Source organism: Lagopus muta, chromosome 1 (genome assembly GCF_023343835.1).
Source record: "Lagopus muta isolate bLagMut1 chromosome 1, bLagMut1 primary, whole genome shotgun sequence".
Taxonomy (NCBI): Eukaryota; Metazoa; Chordata; class Aves; order Galliformes; family Phasianidae; genus Lagopus; species Lagopus muta.
This window is the reverse complement of record NC_064433.1, coordinates 19,991,368-20,008,002: the sequence shown is the minus strand read 5'-3', so window position 1 is coordinate 20,008,002 and position 16,635 is coordinate 19,991,368. Positions and strand designations below refer to the sequence as shown.

The 16,635-nt window shown below is 39.9% G+C and overlaps 1 protein-coding gene across 2 annotated transcripts in view; it reads left to right on the top strand.

Annotated features, from left to right (window-relative positions):
- The window catches only part of LOC125691861 (mitogen-activated protein kinase 11-like), a 33,485-nt gene extending 17,283 nt beyond the window's left edge, over window positions 1-16,202 (top strand). For both annotated transcript variants that reach the window (XM_048941879.1, XM_048941808.1), the window contains 6 exons: window positions 1,591-1,705; window positions 1,829-1,900; window positions 3,494-3,573; window positions 6,796-6,874; window positions 8,194-8,367; window positions 11,674-16,202. In XM_048941879.1, coding sequence (XP_048797836.1) covers window positions 1,591-1,705; window positions 1,829-1,900; window positions 3,494-3,573; window positions 6,796-6,874; window positions 8,194-8,367; window positions 11,674-11,747 — 594 coding nt within the window. In that variant the 3' untranslated portion in view covers window positions 11,748-16,202. The remainder of the gene's footprint in view (window positions 1-1,590; window positions 1,706-1,828; window positions 1,901-3,493; window positions 3,574-6,795; window positions 6,875-8,193; window positions 8,368-11,673) is intronic.
- Window positions 16,203-16,635: the final 433 nt, after the last annotated feature.

The following is a 16,635-nucleotide window of genomic DNA, read 5'->3' as shown; positions in this document are numbered from 1 at the left end:
CCTGTTTGGGTTAGTGAGAGCTGCAGATGCTGAGCAATTTTCATTATTATCCCTTTAATGTTTTCATGCATATATGTTCAGCATCTGTGAAATGTTATAGTTCATCTGGTTCTGATCATTCACTTTAAAATGTGTGCAGTGCTTTTGTACTGTAAGAACCTTTTAATCTTGTTTTCTATCATTTTATCTGTCCACATTTCTTCCTACCATTTGCTACATTGTTCTTTGTTTTCTTTATAGCTTTCCTTCATCTGATACCAAATTATTTTGTAGTGGAACAAACTAGTGGACATCTCCAAGTACAAGCAAGAAGGAAATAGAAGCAAAAAGATGCAGGATATGTTTGTTGTACACATTTGATAAAAGGCATCAGCTGTTAAAACAAATCTTGCTGACACTTATTTATAATAATGGAGATGTTGGTATTCATGTTTCAAGCCCTTATTCATGCCTTATTTGCCTCATGTATCTTTTTATAGAAATATATAATGCTTTTAATGTTTATTGGAAGTAAATATGTTTATGTGTTGTTTACACTTTAGCATTTTCCTTTAGACTTTTTATATCATTATATTGGATTATAAGTGCATAATTTTGAATTATAGTCTTAAAATGCTTATGTTCCCAGTGAGAAGGATTTGCCATCAGGTTAATAGATAGCACTGGATCTCAGCATGGGATTGTGACTGGTTTTATTCATGTTTCTGTTTGAAGAGATGCAGAATAGTCGGATAGCAAACAGCACTGAAGCTGAACATTGCCCTTTCACAGCAGCACCTCTTAAAGTATGGGATACCTTTTAGCTCCACAATTAGTTGGACATGGACTAATTAAAAAATGGAAAGAAAGAAATGAGCAGAAAAAAAAATATTTGAAGTAACTTTCTGTCAATGTAAATTCACCAAGAGAAAACGTAAGCAAGGGAACATTCTGCCATCGTGCCTATGAGTAACATGTACCTAAACCAAGCCTGTTGTTGTTTCACTGGGGGAGCTCTATCAAAAACAGATGGCACATGATGTAAATATACCTTGTGCAGGATATATGTTCCCCTCCCAGCGACATCAGAACACTGCTTGATTTGGGTAAATGCTGCCTGCGTGCAACAGTGCTGGAAGCAACATGAGGCAGAAACAACAGAACTTCTGGGGCTTGTGATTTGTTTGCGTGGTCTTTAAATGCTCTGTCCAGTGGCATTTGCTGTTGGCACTTCATACAAACGTTCCCAGTTGGCAGTGTTTCATTTCTATAGCAACAGTGCTTGTTTTTCAAAAAGCAAGTGTTAGAGGAAAGCCGAACATTAGGCAAGGTGTAAAGTTTTTCTTAGAAAACAAAGGGTCAGACTCATCACTGTGGAAGTATCTCTATAATCCCCACAGACAGCACAGGAGCTCATGCACAGCACTGCAGTTTTACTTCACTGGTGGAGAGATGCTTGGGCTCAGATATGAACCATCATGGAATGGCTTGGGTTGGTGGGGACCTTAAAGATCCTCTTGTTCCAGCCCTCACTGGGGTGGTAATGGGGAAGATCAGTACCCATAACAAATGTAACAAAAGCTGTTTCTATTTGTTTTTATCATTCTGTAGATTTTAGACTTTGGTTTAGCTCGACAAACCGATGATGAAATGACAGGCTACGTTGCAACAAGGTGGTACAGAGCTCCAGAAATCATGTTGAACTGGATGCACTACAATCAAACAGGTAGGCTATGGAGACTTCATTTTGCTGCAGCTGGATATAGTTACAGTATATCTATATGGAAACAACTCCACTTATTGATGTCTTTGAGTCATCCTACACATTTCTCTCTCCTATTTTTGACAGTTGATATCTGGTCTGTTGGATGCATCATGGCAGAGTTACTGAAAGGGAAGGCCCTGTTTCCAGGAGATGATTGTATCCTTAAGTAAAAGCAGAAAAATGCAGCTATAGAAATACTCTACAGTTCTTTCATTTTTCTAATAGATCAGGCTTTTCAGGTAACAAACTTCTAAAACGATAAACAATTGTTATTGTTTCAGTTTGATACATATTGCAGCTAAAAATGAGACCATCCAGTAGAAAAAGAAACAGGAGCAGATGTCCCTAACGGTAGTTACATTTCTTCCTTATGTTGTATCTGTATTTAAATAACAGCCTGGTTGCAACAGAACAGTTTTCTTCCACGTGTGTGTCTTACATAAATGATGGATGTTAAAAATGAAGCTGAGTAATTACAGTGTTTTTTGATCTGCTAATACTGTGTTAAGACATAAAACTGCTCTAAGGCTGGAAGTTCCTCTAGTGCAAAAAAACACACTTTTCAATAGTAAGTGAATAAATAGGGATATCATTGCCTGTTACAAAACAAGCCAGGATTTCCAGAAGTGCCACAGAGGAAAGAAAGCATTCTGTCACCTGCAGCACTGTGCTGTGGATTCCGTTGGTGCTGCCTGTGCTGACAGGAGAAATAAGAGAACAGGTGCTGAGGAGAGTAGTAAAATAAAGCAGTAATGTTAATGAGGAAGGAGAAAATAACTGCACCAGAGAAAGAAAGCTTTTAATGTGAGAAACAAAAGCATGTGCTTCTGTACTGGATATTGACAAGTCTTACTACTCTAAACCTCCCCAAAAGCCAATGCTTGTGCTGAAACCAAACCATTGCCAGGTGTGGAACAGCATCATATTAGAATTGCCTGACATGTTAAGAGAAGTGAGCGGCCAAGTCTTCCCACTGACTCTTCTGCCATGCTCAGCCTCATTAGGCTCTACTATAAGCACAGGCATTGTTCAGATGTCCATCATCTGGGTGATCACTGTGCTTCAGACTGGATATGTGCTACATGGAAAAATCAGTAGTACATCCAGCTCAGAAGAAATAAGGTATTTTGCTGTTCTAAAATATTGTCTACGACTATATGATTAGCATTATGTAATTATTTATATGATTACAACTTGAAGTTGTAAAATAGCATTTTCTAGGGAAAAAGTAGTGCGTTTTATGGGTAGTATATGACAGAAAAAATGCACATTTTAAAGTTTATAATCTTGACACTGATATAAAACAGTTTAAAGCTACCAAATGACATTTTTCCTTTTACCAGCTCTCAGATTAGTGATCTAGTCCAATTTAGTATGATGTAATGTTTTTCAGTCCTTCAGAAAGAAAAATGCACTATTAAAATTAAGCTTAAGAGTCTGTTAAATAGGAAGCTGGGGCAGGGAAGCAATGTTTTTGCAGGCACTGTTTTAGCTGGGGCAGGGAAGCAATGATTTTCTCACATATGGGCTCACCAGACCAGAGATTCACATAGTGCTATAGAAAAGATAAAGGATTAGGTACTCCAGGTTAGGTTTAAGCAGGTGTGAATTTATGTCATCCAGTGGACTCAAATGGAATTGTCTTGCTTGTTTTAAACAACCACCTGCATGAAAGCTCATGAACTGTTTAACCCAGCAGTTCTGTCTGACATTTATTACGTTGCCTTTAATTTTCCTGAAATAATGTAGATATTGATCAACTAAAGAGAATAATGGAAGTTGTGGGTACACCCAGTTCTGAACTTCTGAAGAAGATATCATCAGAACATGTGAGTTTACAGCTTCATTGAGTTAGCCAGTGTTTTATCATTCTTCTTTAACTGTGTGACAGACATATCTGATTTGGAAATGAGCAGACGCCTTAAGATCGTCTTTCTCTTTTAATGCTACAATAGCACCATTAAGAAAACATTATTTTCTGAGCTATCCAAATACCTTGACTGTCAGCTGGATTCATTTTGATACCTGTTCCTGTTTCAAAGGAGTTTGCAATTGATCCTGATGATTTTTTTTCTGCTATGCTTACAATAAAAGAATTCAAACTGGCATTCAGCTCAGAGCACTTCATTGTTATTATTAAACCTGATGTCGCTTTCACTTCTACTTTTTTCTATCTATTTTCCATTGATGTGAAGGAACAGAGATATCAGAATCAAATAATGCGTCCTGTGTGAGTAATTTTATTTGGAATAATACACTAATTTGAAATTCATATTAATTCATCTCTCTGAATGCTTGTGTGAGGTCCACTCTTAATGGTGGTATCTGTATCATTAATAATGTGATTTTTAACTCTCCATGTAATTTTTTTCCCTTATTCACTGGACAAACTATTTCCACTTTGTTTCTCTGCTAAAGCTACACTTACAATTCCCTTAAGGCAATAACAGTGCGTGCCCAGCTGAGCTGTAAGGAATGAGAGGTGGCATTGGCTGATAAAGGCGTGTGATGGGCAGGGTGTAAAAATTCAGATAAACAACAGCACAGATACCTGCTGAGCTGCAGCTTTTTTCTTAAACATTTTCTATATAGCCATCACTCTAATACTGAAGGCTGTTTTTCAGATCATGTGTATACTGATGTTTCCTTTGAACTCCATAAAGAAAATGCTAGTTGTTCAAGTAAGCAGAAAGAATAGGGGAGCCTAAAACCAACACTACCTTGCTTGAAAGTCCAAGCATGATGAAACCTCATCAGCACAAATCAGTGTGCACCCTGGAGTTTGTGGCTACTGAGTGCCTGTGAGCCACAGGGCAGGAAGAGGATCAGCCCTTATGCCAGGAGATTGGATCAAGTCTTGTACTGTGCTGTGTTAAGCATAGGAACTTGAGTGGCCTTTATAAGTTACTAAGATTCTATGACTTTTGCAATATTAAATACCATAAACACTTATTGGAGATGGTATCTGGTTCTGTCTTAGATTTCTTGTTTAAACAGACATGCTGATCCACAGGGATTCTGAATCTGTGACATGGGGGCTAATTATAGAGCATAGGGAGAACACAAAAAAAAACAGGTTAATGAGTGGGAGTGCAGCCAGGTCACCTCCAGGCTTCTGCTACCGAGGTGGAGGAGCATTGCCAAGAAGGTGCATACCTTGTTTGGAAGTAATTGTCTTGTGTGTGGCAGTGTCTATTCCATTCCTCCCTTCTCATTCTTTACCTTTTTTTTTTTCTTTTTTTGTCCTTACAGTTTAGATATTACTTAATGCAGCTTGTTTTTGTGAGCATTTTTTTTCTGTTTCTCTACCAGCAAAGCTGGAAGTTATCTGGAATCTCAAGCCTATTTTCAGTTGTCAGTAGAGTGTCAAATAAATGAGAACTAAAAATCAACAGGATTTTTCAGCACAAGTTACTGAGCTGTTTTGTCAGTCTGTCATTGTTAATACAGGTTTTAACTGATAGCACTTCATTATTTTCAGATTAATTTAAACATCTAGATTCTATTAGTTGAGTTTAAGTGGCAAATACTTAGACGCAGCTGAATGGTTGCTAAGCATACTTTGACAGGGCTGCATTGGTTGGAGGTAATTTTGACCATATCTTACTCAGTCGTGGTTGGATTAATGATGTTAATTGATGTCAGCATAGAAAAAACTAATCCTCAAATCCACAGATGTTTGTCATGAGATAAATGTATGTTTTGTCTCTGCCTAGTCCATAGCTTCAATGCAAGAAAGTGCAAAAGCTCTCTTCTGCTGCACTGTTCAGACACATGTATAAACTAATGCCCCAGGAACATATTTCTGACATTCTAGTATGTGTTTTCTACCTCTGTGAAATTTAGGAGTATAAAAGAGGTGGTGTGAATCCTGTGTTTGTATAGATTTCAAACATCATTCTCTGGATGGCTGGCTATAGCTGCTGAAAGCCTTGCTGTCAGCTCCTGCAGCAGAAAGGGAAAATGCTAATATCATTTTAGTGTGTTGGAGACATAAGTCATGAAGTTTTACTTCCATTAGGATGGGAACATTATTAAGATTCTGAAATCACTAATGGTAGTCTAGAATTATAGTAGACTGTGCCTATAGCTTTGAAACAGCAGGAAAAAAAATAAAGATCTGCCTTGTTAAATTAGGACACCATTTAAAAAGACTGTACTGTGTAATGCAATGAATTTTAAAAACCTTTACATCAGTTCATAGTAGCTGCAGAAACTAAGATGTCAGAGAAAGGTAGGGAACAGGATCTGTTTCCTAAACGTGGCTGTAGGTCTGTGCAGGTTATGTGTCAGAATAACCTCAAGAAGTTCAACAAGGGAAAGTGCAGCGTCCTGCACGTGGGGACCCCAAGCACCAGGACGTGGCTTCTATCAGTTTGGGTAGGAACCAAACTTGCCTCTTTAGCTGTTTTCAGAACTCCTGGTTATGTCTGCAGCCTTTATGATCAGCTATCAGCCTCCTCACTGAATAACAGTGATTTATCTGCTCAGCCCTTTCCTTGGATGATGTGGTGTCAGGCATCACGCCAACATCTGTGGGTCAGATATGAGTGTAGGCCTTCCTAGTGGAGTTTGGATGAGCCTTTCACAGCTGTGGAGACAAGGCAAGCTGTAAGTTCTGTTAAACATCTGCAGATCTGTAGCCTAGGACAATCAGGCTTTGTTCTTTGGGTAGTGAAACTACTGCTCATCTGAGGAGAGGGAGAAGGGAAAGGAAGAACACAGGATGATGCCACTTTACCGAGGGTAACTGAAGGATTATTTAGGTGGTGATTTTTGGTTGAATGCTCCACGTGTGCGTTTCCTGGGGATACACATCAGTGAACCATTTTGCACAGATGAGAACTGAAGTGCTAACGTAGAACCTCTAGAGTTGTACACCTGTTTCAAACTCTCCTGCCTAGTAATCATATATATGAGTGACTGTTTAGAAGGTTTCCCATGTGTAAGAAATTCCATGAGTATTTGATATTTTTTTTAGAGCTGATACTGTTACTATTGGGCAAAATGTAACCTCTGTGCATGTGGTATGTATATTGATCTGTTCCTAGGCAAGAAAGTACATTGAATCTCTTCCACATATGCCTCAACAGGATTTGAAAGCAGTATTTCGTGGTGCCAATCCATTAGGTAAGAAAGTCAGAGTGATACAGCTTAAATCTCTCACTAACATATGAACCAAAGATTTCCTTTGCTATGTGATCCCATGTGATAATTGGCGCTGTGAAGAGAGCATTGTGTTTAACCTTTCATCCTGAGATGGTTTTTCCTTTGCGAAGTCCAAAGCTTTTGTTGTTGGAGATTACTGGAACCTCCTAATGGAAAAGTTGGTGGGTGAAAACAGACTGTGGGTGAAAAGCAAAAGCAAGCTATATATAGCAGGGGTAAATGAAAAATGTCACAGGATCTGGACTAGAGGCATCACTTCTGGCTCAGGAAGGCCAGGAGCTGTGAATTGCTGGAGAGGGGGAGAATACACCAGGAAATAGAGCTGTTTGAATGTTCCTCTTGAGTATTGTTTCCTAAGAATTTATGAACCATTGTTGGACACAGGATAACGGGGCTAGACTGGCTGTTGGTCTGATCTGGCACAGCTGTTATTGTGTTTAATCCAATTGGATCTGCCTGTGCAAAAGAGATTTTCCTATGAATCATTTGTTGTGACATGGCAAACAAGATGCTCGAGTCATCTGAAACATCTTGCTGCACTTCCTAGCTTGTTTCATCTGGTGCACATTCAAGAGTTGTACAGAGGGACAGATTTTGAGTTAAGATGTGAATTATTTATATTTGTTGAAATACAATTTTATTTTTACAAATATAACTAGTTGTGAACAAAAATGGAATCTGTTTGCATGTGTTCCATGAGTACATGCTATGCACTGATATTATAAAGGGAACTTGATGACAGTACATATATGAAGGCAGTAACAATTGTTTTATGTAATAATTTGTGGTAAACTATCCATATAAAGCCAATTTCATTCTTAAAGATCTCTCTCATTTCTAATAATCTGCAGCTGTTGCCTTTAAACACCATTTACTTGGTGGTAGGTCCTGTAAAGTTCTTTTGGAGTTTTTGTCTGATGGAACCATGTTAAGCACCAGATGCACAACACTGGGGTATTTAACTTGAAGCACACAGGTGTTTTCACAGTCAAAGCTGTGAATGTCTGAAGAGGTGAGATAGATTATCATGAACCGATGCACACACCACAAGCAAACCAGAAGCTTCTTCCAACTCTGAAAGTTCTACTCACAGTATAAAATCTTCAAAAATTGTTTGTTATATTGCTTAAGTTTTGTGGGTCTGGTTTTTTTCTTTTTTTTTTTTCCAATAATGTTAAATGAGCATAAGGTGAGAAGAGATAGCATGTGAACAGTTGCCTTCTCTTTCACTTCTAGATGGTCCCTTCTGGTTCTGATCCTAGTTTCTCTTGTTCCCGCAGTGGTAGACCTTCTTGAGAAGATGCTGATACTGGACAGTGACAAAAGAATTACTGCCTCAGCAGCCCTTGCACACCCATACTTTGTACAGTATCACGATCCGGATGACGAACCTGAGGCTGAGCTCTATGATGAGTCAATAGAGAATAAAGAGCGAACCATAGAAGAATGGAAAGGTAACAGATAACTGCACACAGGTGCTCATGTGGTCAGCAGAACAAAACCTGACTTCAGAAACAGTTTTGCTCTGTTTCTAACCAGAGCAGTTTTAACTCTTAAACTTCAGGGGTGCAAGGACAGGCCATGTGTGTTCCTGTGAGTAGAGGGGTGGAAGGGTTGGTAGTTTCTCTCTGGATTTTGCTCCCTTTCCCCGTTATGCCTCTAACAACTCCTGACTAGGTTTCCTATAGCAAGTTTAATCTTAGCTAAAAGGTGACACTACTTACCGTGCAGCCACTCATTTCATCTTCCTTTTAATCTGCTAGGCCAGATCCTCAGCTGAAGTAACAGTCTTGTAGTAGCTGATGCTATTTGGGATTCTGGCCTTGCTTTCTTCAGAACCAGAAATGAAAAATTGCTATGTACATGTGTATTTTAATAATCCTTCTTGATATAGCCAGCTAATTGGGAATAGATAAAGCATGCTGTTGATCCTGTTCAAACTGTGAGCAGCTCATCTTACTTTGGAGTGACAAAACCCAAACCCATTCTTGAGGAATACTGCAACAGTCTTTTTTCAGTAGTTAATTTCCTGCTTGCATCATGATCGTATCGCAGTATAGCATCACAGAAATCATGTGGCTAAACAATAAGTTTGCAAGTATACTAAAAAGCACAATCCAATTTCATCAATGTCTGATGAGGATATATCATGCTAAAGCATCCTTACTCAACGTTTTAAATTGAGAAATGTTCTAGAAAACTAATTCTTCCAGTTTGTTAATAAAGCCCTCTCCTTGGCTTAAGTTCATCAGTACATAATCTATGAAACAATTGCTTTCCTGTTTCTGTTTATATATTCTATAACTTCTTCTCCAGAAAAGTTTAATAAAATATATGAGCATAGTAGCTTATTTTATGGTGAACATTACTGATCTCCTGTACCTTCCTCATGTCCTTGCACTGACTTTCTGCATTTTGTGCCACATTTTATCCTGGGCATTGAGGAGGTTGACTAAAACAAACACACCTTCAGGCTGCCCAGAGAGGTTGTGGATGCCCCATCCCTTGAGGTGTTCAAGGCCAGATTGGATGGGGGCCCTGAGCAGCCTGGTCTAGTATTAACTGGGGAGGTTGGTGGCCCTGCATGTGGCAGGGGGGGTTGGAGATTCATGATCCTTGAGGTCCCTTCCAACCCTGGCCATTCTGTGATTCTGTGACACCTCAGAGAAAGATAGGAAATGGTTTGTGGATCTCTCTACAATAAAGCAGCCTCCTAGAGTCCTGAAAAGGCTTTCCAGAGTCCTGGAGGGTCTGTAGAAAAAATGAGGATCGAGTGGCATCATTTGTTCCTTACCCATGCTCTGTATGCAAAATCTGGCAGTGAGGAGGTGTGTTCGGTTTTCTTCACCAATGGATTTGCTTTCTGCTGCTTGTTAAGCTGACGGAGTCCTTAACAGGAAAGTTTAACAGTTTGCAATTCATAAAAGCTGATTTCTGTTTGTGATGGAACTTTGTTAAAACAACTTAAGAACAGTCTTAGCTTGACTCTGAACTGATGAGTTGGAGGTGAATTCTGTAGGAAGGGCAGCGTATCCTGCAGCAGTACCATATTCTTTTACATCGTTGTGCTTTGGGAACTACAGATGAAATTCCTTCTTTATACAGGAGAAAACCATTTCAAAACTATACTGGCATGGAACTTGCAGCTCTTCCTCCTGGCCACATTTTTAGCTTGGGAAAGTAAATATTTTCACGTACCATGTGGGGTACATTTAATAAGGTGACATTAAAGGTCACAATTTGCATGAAATGTTTGAATTGTTAATGAAATATTGACCCATTTTTCTCCAGACATCAGTGCCATATTTCTCCTTTTCTGTTCAAATTAAAAGCGGTGTTTGATCCCAAGGGGCACTGAGCAGCCAAAGCAAAATGAGATTTCAGACACTTTGTGTTACACGTTGGGCACTTAAGAGTTTCCTTGACCTCTGCTGCACAGCTGAGGTTTGCAGCCCCAGCTCATAGATTTTGTTCTGACATGTTTAATCAGTTAGAAGATATTTCAAAATGCAGAGGCCAAGAGAATGCCATTCAGCATTGAATGCTACGCACTATCGCTCCTTTGCTGCTGCTCCAGTTTCACATATCTCAGCATAACATCTGTACTTTCAGCTAACTAGGTGACAGGAGAACAGGAAAGAGCTTCATAAGCATGCAGTGCACAGCCAGCAGCATAATTTATGATACAGTCCCAGGCACCTGATCCGTGAAGGCACTGCCTTACTGACTTCTGCCAGGAGCTCGACATACCTGGCTGCCTGTGACCAGGTGCTCTTCAGATGCTGCAGATGAAGCACTGAGTCACCCAACAAATGCTTCAGCCCCAGGGCTCTGTAGGTGGAATTTCTTCCAGGGGAATCCTTCAGTTGTTAGCAAAGCTCATTGGATGTGCTGTGCTACTGAATGCTGTGCAACTGGAGCATAGCCAAGACCCAACTGTAGGGTTTGTACACACTTCTTACAGTAGTGCTCAGTCCACTCTTATGTTTATTAGCTGTCAGATCCTGAAGTAACACGTAGTTGATCATTTATTTATGTATGGAATGGATTTGATCCTTAAAATACATTACCTGGCTTGAGAAAATCCATAGGAGGTGGCCACCGATGCTGTGCGTCATTGCTGCGCAAGGCACAAAGTATGACGTCAACATGAGAAGATAAAGGGCTCTTCCAAAAGCAGCATAAAACAGTCAATCTGTGTTTCTAGTCAGGCCTCTCTGGGTGAAAGTAGAATTGCTGCATGCTTGTAGGACAGAAGAACATTTAGTCAGAGGATCTTCAAGTTAATCGCAATAAAATACAAAAAAAAGCCTAAACCACCTGGATTCAAAGGCATTGGTGCATTGTTGCACATGATTTATGTTGTAGGCAATTGACGGAAGATTATAAAGAACATTCTTTGTGGTTAAAAGTGCACATCTTAAAACCTGTTTTGGTGCTTTTAAAGATTCCAGTTTGCATTACATTTTGTCTTTTTTTACAGTAAGGTCATCTGACAGCGTAACTGATGGTTCCATTTCAGGGCCAGTTGTGATTCAGTAATTAGGTGAAGGGGACAGACACATTAATAGAATAATGTATCCAGGTTAGCAGAACTAGTGGATGCAGTCTGAGTTTCGATCTAGATAGATTGATGAGGCTGGAAATACAGACTACAAGTCACGCACGCATTTAACAGTTTTGTCTGGAATATTTTTCTCATAAAGAGAAATTAGAGAAAGTCATGTAATTCTTCTCCCTCTCTTATCCCCTCTGTGCAGAACTTACCTATGAAGAAGTGATGAGCTTTAAACCACCTGACCTGAAAATGGATAGCCTGGAAATAGAACAGTGAACGCTGGCAGCTGTGCTTTGCCTTGCTGCACTACGAGGACTGTTAAAACATAACCATACAATTTAACCTGTGTTCAAATACACATAGATTTCACTATCCAAAGATGTGGAAAAGCAGATACGTTACACAGAAGCCAGATGTTGTCCGTTTCGAGGTTTTCTTACCTTGTAATATGAATGTACTCCCAGTTCATAAAGGGTGATAAAGAACTGCTCTGTTCTGACAAAATTATGCACTGAGTTCTGTTTAACGGTGTTTTCTGCATGTTTCATTTTATCAGTCGTATTGCCAAAATGAAGGTGATGTTTTTAATTAATTTCAAAGTTGTGCATTTAACGCATGAATGTATACAAACATAAACATAGAATTCCATACAGGCAATCCTTTTTTTTTTTCCTGGTGTTAGCCTGATTTTAACTGTCTGTTTTCATTTTATTTATAGTTAGTGCCTTTATGAAGAGAGGGTGTGGTAGCAAGATAGACAGAATGTGCACACGTAGTCCTATCTGTGGCGGTCTGAAAGATTTACTAGATGTCTCTCAAACAATCTAGCACCAGTTGGAAGTCAGTAAAAAATAAATCTTTGTCTTCTGTTGCCATTAAAGTGTCTGTCCTCGTTCTTTTATCTTTAATCTGCACAGTGCCAGTTTGGGAGCCCATTGTAATTCCCCATGGTGCTCCTAACCTCACCTGTGCCGGAGGGCTGCTGGTCTTGCACAGTTTACAGGAGGGTGCCCTGAAGGCACCCAGCACATTTCTGTGGTTCTCTGCAAACATCAGCCAAGGCTGTCACAGATCAAAGTGCAAGAATTCCAGTTCAACACTTGGAATTCAATATTCCTCATGATCTTATTTTCCTTCAATTGATCTGTGAGAAAGTAGTCTACAAAGTGCCATTGGAAGACAAGGCAAAATGAGGTTTAAGAATAGATTTATGAAAAACAAAGTAGCCATCTTGACAGATTTTCTTTTCAAGCAAAATGTGAAAGGCTTTCCAGCTTGGAAAATTAGAACGTACATAATAAATTGCAGGGCAGACTGCATACTGAGTTGTATTAAATAATTCAATTTATTGCCTTTCCCAGTGGAAGGCATAATACTAAGACAGGAATATCCTTTGGCATAAGGCCTCCTGTGATTTAATGGCTGTCTTTCTCACGTACTAACAAGCTTGGTTGCACAAACTACTCAGTGTTCTTTTTTGTGTCTCGTTCTCATTGTCAGAGTCTCATTTTGGAGGTGGCTTTTTATATTACTTAGGTTTTCTTCAACTTTTGTCATTAAGATCTAGTTGTACAGCTATTACATGAGATAATGAATTCTACTGCCTTTGTTTACCTTCCTCTGTATCTTTTCTATGTAAAAAGATTTTTTCTTAATAAACAGATAGAAAAAAATCAAGTCCAAGAACTTTTATTTTTCAAAGACACTTGACGTAGCACTTTTGTCTTCTTTGAGAAACAGAAATCATCATTCCACCTAAAAACTTGCTCCTCATTTGTGCTTTACACCGGTAGATAGTGATAGGAAATGGGGAATGGTTTTATACAAAAGGAAGGGAGATTTAGATGAGATGTCAGGGAAGTTCTTTACTGAGAGTGGTGAGGGGCTGGAACAGGCTGCCACAGAGGCTGTGGATGCCCCATCCCTGGAGGTATTCAAGGCCAGGTTGGGTGAGCCCTGGACAACCTGCTCTACTATGTGACCTAGAGGCTGGCAGCCCTTCCAGAAGTATGGGGGTTGGGACATGATGAGCCTTGGGGTCCCTTCCAACCCAAGCCATTCCATGATTCCATGACTCCTGTCAATGTTTGCCAATTACCTCTAACTTACATTCAGTAGAACGCAGCAATCTGAATTCAGCTTTCTTCAGTGCACATTAAGCTGGCGTGGATTTATTGAGAGTCCTTTGAATTGGCGTGTGGCTGTCATTACAGTGCCACCCTTTGGTGCTGCTTGAGGCCTGTAATGGTTGTGCAGCAATCATCTGAATTTCACACTAGAATAGGTGACAAGGTTATAAATCCTTAAATGATCTGTCTGGCTGCCTAGTGAAAATCATAACTCAGGCATGTCTCATGCATCTATTTTTTCATTTACTTGTTTACCACTTAACAGAAAAAGAGTTCCATGCTTTATGTTCTCTGAAATCCCATGCTGAGCTTCTTGCCTGGTCTGCAACTGTTTTCCAGCTGGAAGGGCAAGGATGCAATAAATTTCATGAGAGCCCTCTGCATCAAACGATAATGAATTTAGTGTGGGATTTGTCCCATCATCTGTTTAATCTGGTTTCCTAGCTATGGGGGTCTCCAGCTCCAAATGTTTCCAAAGAACGTGTAGAACTCCATGATAGGCAAATAGCAGATGATCTCTGCTTATTATATCTAGTTAAGTAGAAAGACAGAGTTTTTTTTGTCACATCCAAAATTTGTTCTCCTGGCAACTCTGAGTCTTCCTTAACTGGGTAGTTAAAATATCAAACAAAATTATATTCTATTTTCCATTCACAGATGTGATTTTTTTTTTCTAGGAGATAAATTATGTAGGGAGAATACAGTCGTAGCCACATGCAAACTAATTAGAGGTGACAGTAATGGATAACAGGAGCTCAGCTATTTTTAATGAAGTACTGTCAAAACTCATAAATCATTATCTCATTGTAATGTCAAGAAAAATGATAGCATGAAAGACAGTTTTTTCCTTCATTTCCCAAATCAAGGCCATTTCTTTGACCTCAAAAGCCACTAATTAACCTATTTTTCCTAGAACAGGTAACGGACTCCCTAGTGGAAATGCAGGAAGGCGGTGTGGTAAGTTTATCAGTTTACAGCAGCAGGACAGGGTAATTGGAAAGGCAGTAACCCTACTGAGACCAAAACAGGGAAGGCTTACTACTAATAATGCTTATCATCTGAACACAGATGGAAAAAAACATCTGTCCACCAACAGAAGCAGGGAAAAGAGGTAACTATCTCTATTAGGGTCTTTCACAGCTGTATGATCACTTAGAACTAAAAGCAGAGTTTGTAAAAAAAGTAAAATAAAAATAAGTATTTCATTTTGGCTTCTTGATAAAAAAATGTTTAACAAAGGGATTGTTTGCATGGCCTGAATTTTAACTGCAGGACTTTTTATAGTGGGTTTAACTGGGTTTTTTTTTTTCAGTCTCCTGACACCATTTTTATTACAAGCACGATTTTGTATGTTCTCTAAATATTGATGTACATCTGCAGAAAGTGCCCTACACTGTCCACAATAAATGGTCATAGAACTGCTTGAGTTGGAAGGGACCTTCAAAGGTCACCTAGTCCAATCTTCCTGCAACAAACAGGGACATCTACAGCTAGATCAGGTTGCTCAGAGCCCTGCCTGGCCTGCCCTTGAATTTTCCAGGGATGAGGCTTTCACTGCTTCTCCAGGCAATCTGTTCACCACTCATAATAAAAAACTTTTTCCTTGTATCCAGTCTAAATCTCCACTTTTTTAGTTTGAAACCGTTTCCCCTTATCATACTACAACAGACCTTGCTAAAGAGTCCATCCCCTTCTTTCTTACAGCCCCCGTTTAGATACTGAAGGCACTATTAGGTCGCCTTGGAGCCTTCTCCAGGCTGAAGCCCCATCTCTCTCAGTCTGTCTTCATAAAGGAGGTGTTCCATCTCTTGAATTGTTTTTGTGGCTTATCTCTGAATGTGCTCCATGTCTTTCCTCTGCTGAGGACTCCACATCTGGACACAGAACTTCAGATGAGGTCTCACCAGCACAGGATCACCTCACTCCCCCCACTGGCCATGCTTCTTTTGATGCAGCCCAGGATCCTGTTGGCTTTCTGAGCTAAGAGGACACATTGCTGGCTCGTGTCCAGCCTGCCATTCACCAGTACTCCCAGGTCCCTTTCAGCAGGGCTGTGCTCTCTATCCTTCCATCCCCAAGCCCGTACTGATAGTGGGGGTTACCATAATCCAGATGCAAGACCTTGCACTTGGATTCACTGAACCTCACGAGGTTCATCTGGCTCACTGCTCAAGCCAGTTCAGGACTCTCAGGCATCCTGTCCTTCAGGCATGTTGACTGCACCACACAGCTCGGTGTCATCCAAGGGTGCACTCCATCTCAATGTCATTCATGAAGTTATTAAAGAGCATCCGTACTGAGGGAAACTACTCATCAGTGATATCCAGACGGACCATTAACCACTGATCACCAATCTCTGCGTATGATCTTGCAAACCAATTCCTCATTCGTCAAATAGACAACCCATAAATCTGTATCTTTCCAATTTGGAGTGAAGGATGCTGTGGGCTGCCGTGTCAAAGGCTTGACTGAAGTCCAGATGGATGCCATCAGTGGTTCTTCCCCTGTCCACTGATGCAGTTATGCCATTACAGAAGGCCACGAGGTTGGTCAGGCAGGACTTGCCTTTGGTGCTGCTTATAATTGATGGTGCTCGTTATCCCTGACCTGTAAAGCACAGAATTAATTCTCAGCAAAACACATCTAAACAACACAGCTGTGCCTCAGCTACTCACATTTCCACTGAAGGAAAACATCACAACCCTCTGAGGGCTCTCACTGGTTAATTACTGTCATTGTTAGCAATTTACTTCTAATCTAAATTTACCTAATTTCTGCTCTCAGTCACTAGAGCTTGTTATCTTGCTACCTACTAAACTGAAATTACCTCTAGTATTTATTATCTCACTCTAATCAGTGTTAAGTGCAACTCCAAGCCTAGTAATTTTGTCATTGGAAGTAGAAGGTCTTGCAAAAGGAAAAACAAGTCTATACCATGCAGCTCAATCTTTTGACATGCTCAGGTGTAGGCTGCATGTCTTTTACAGTCTGCATCTTCATTTTTAAGATACCTCAGCAACACTTCTAATTTACAA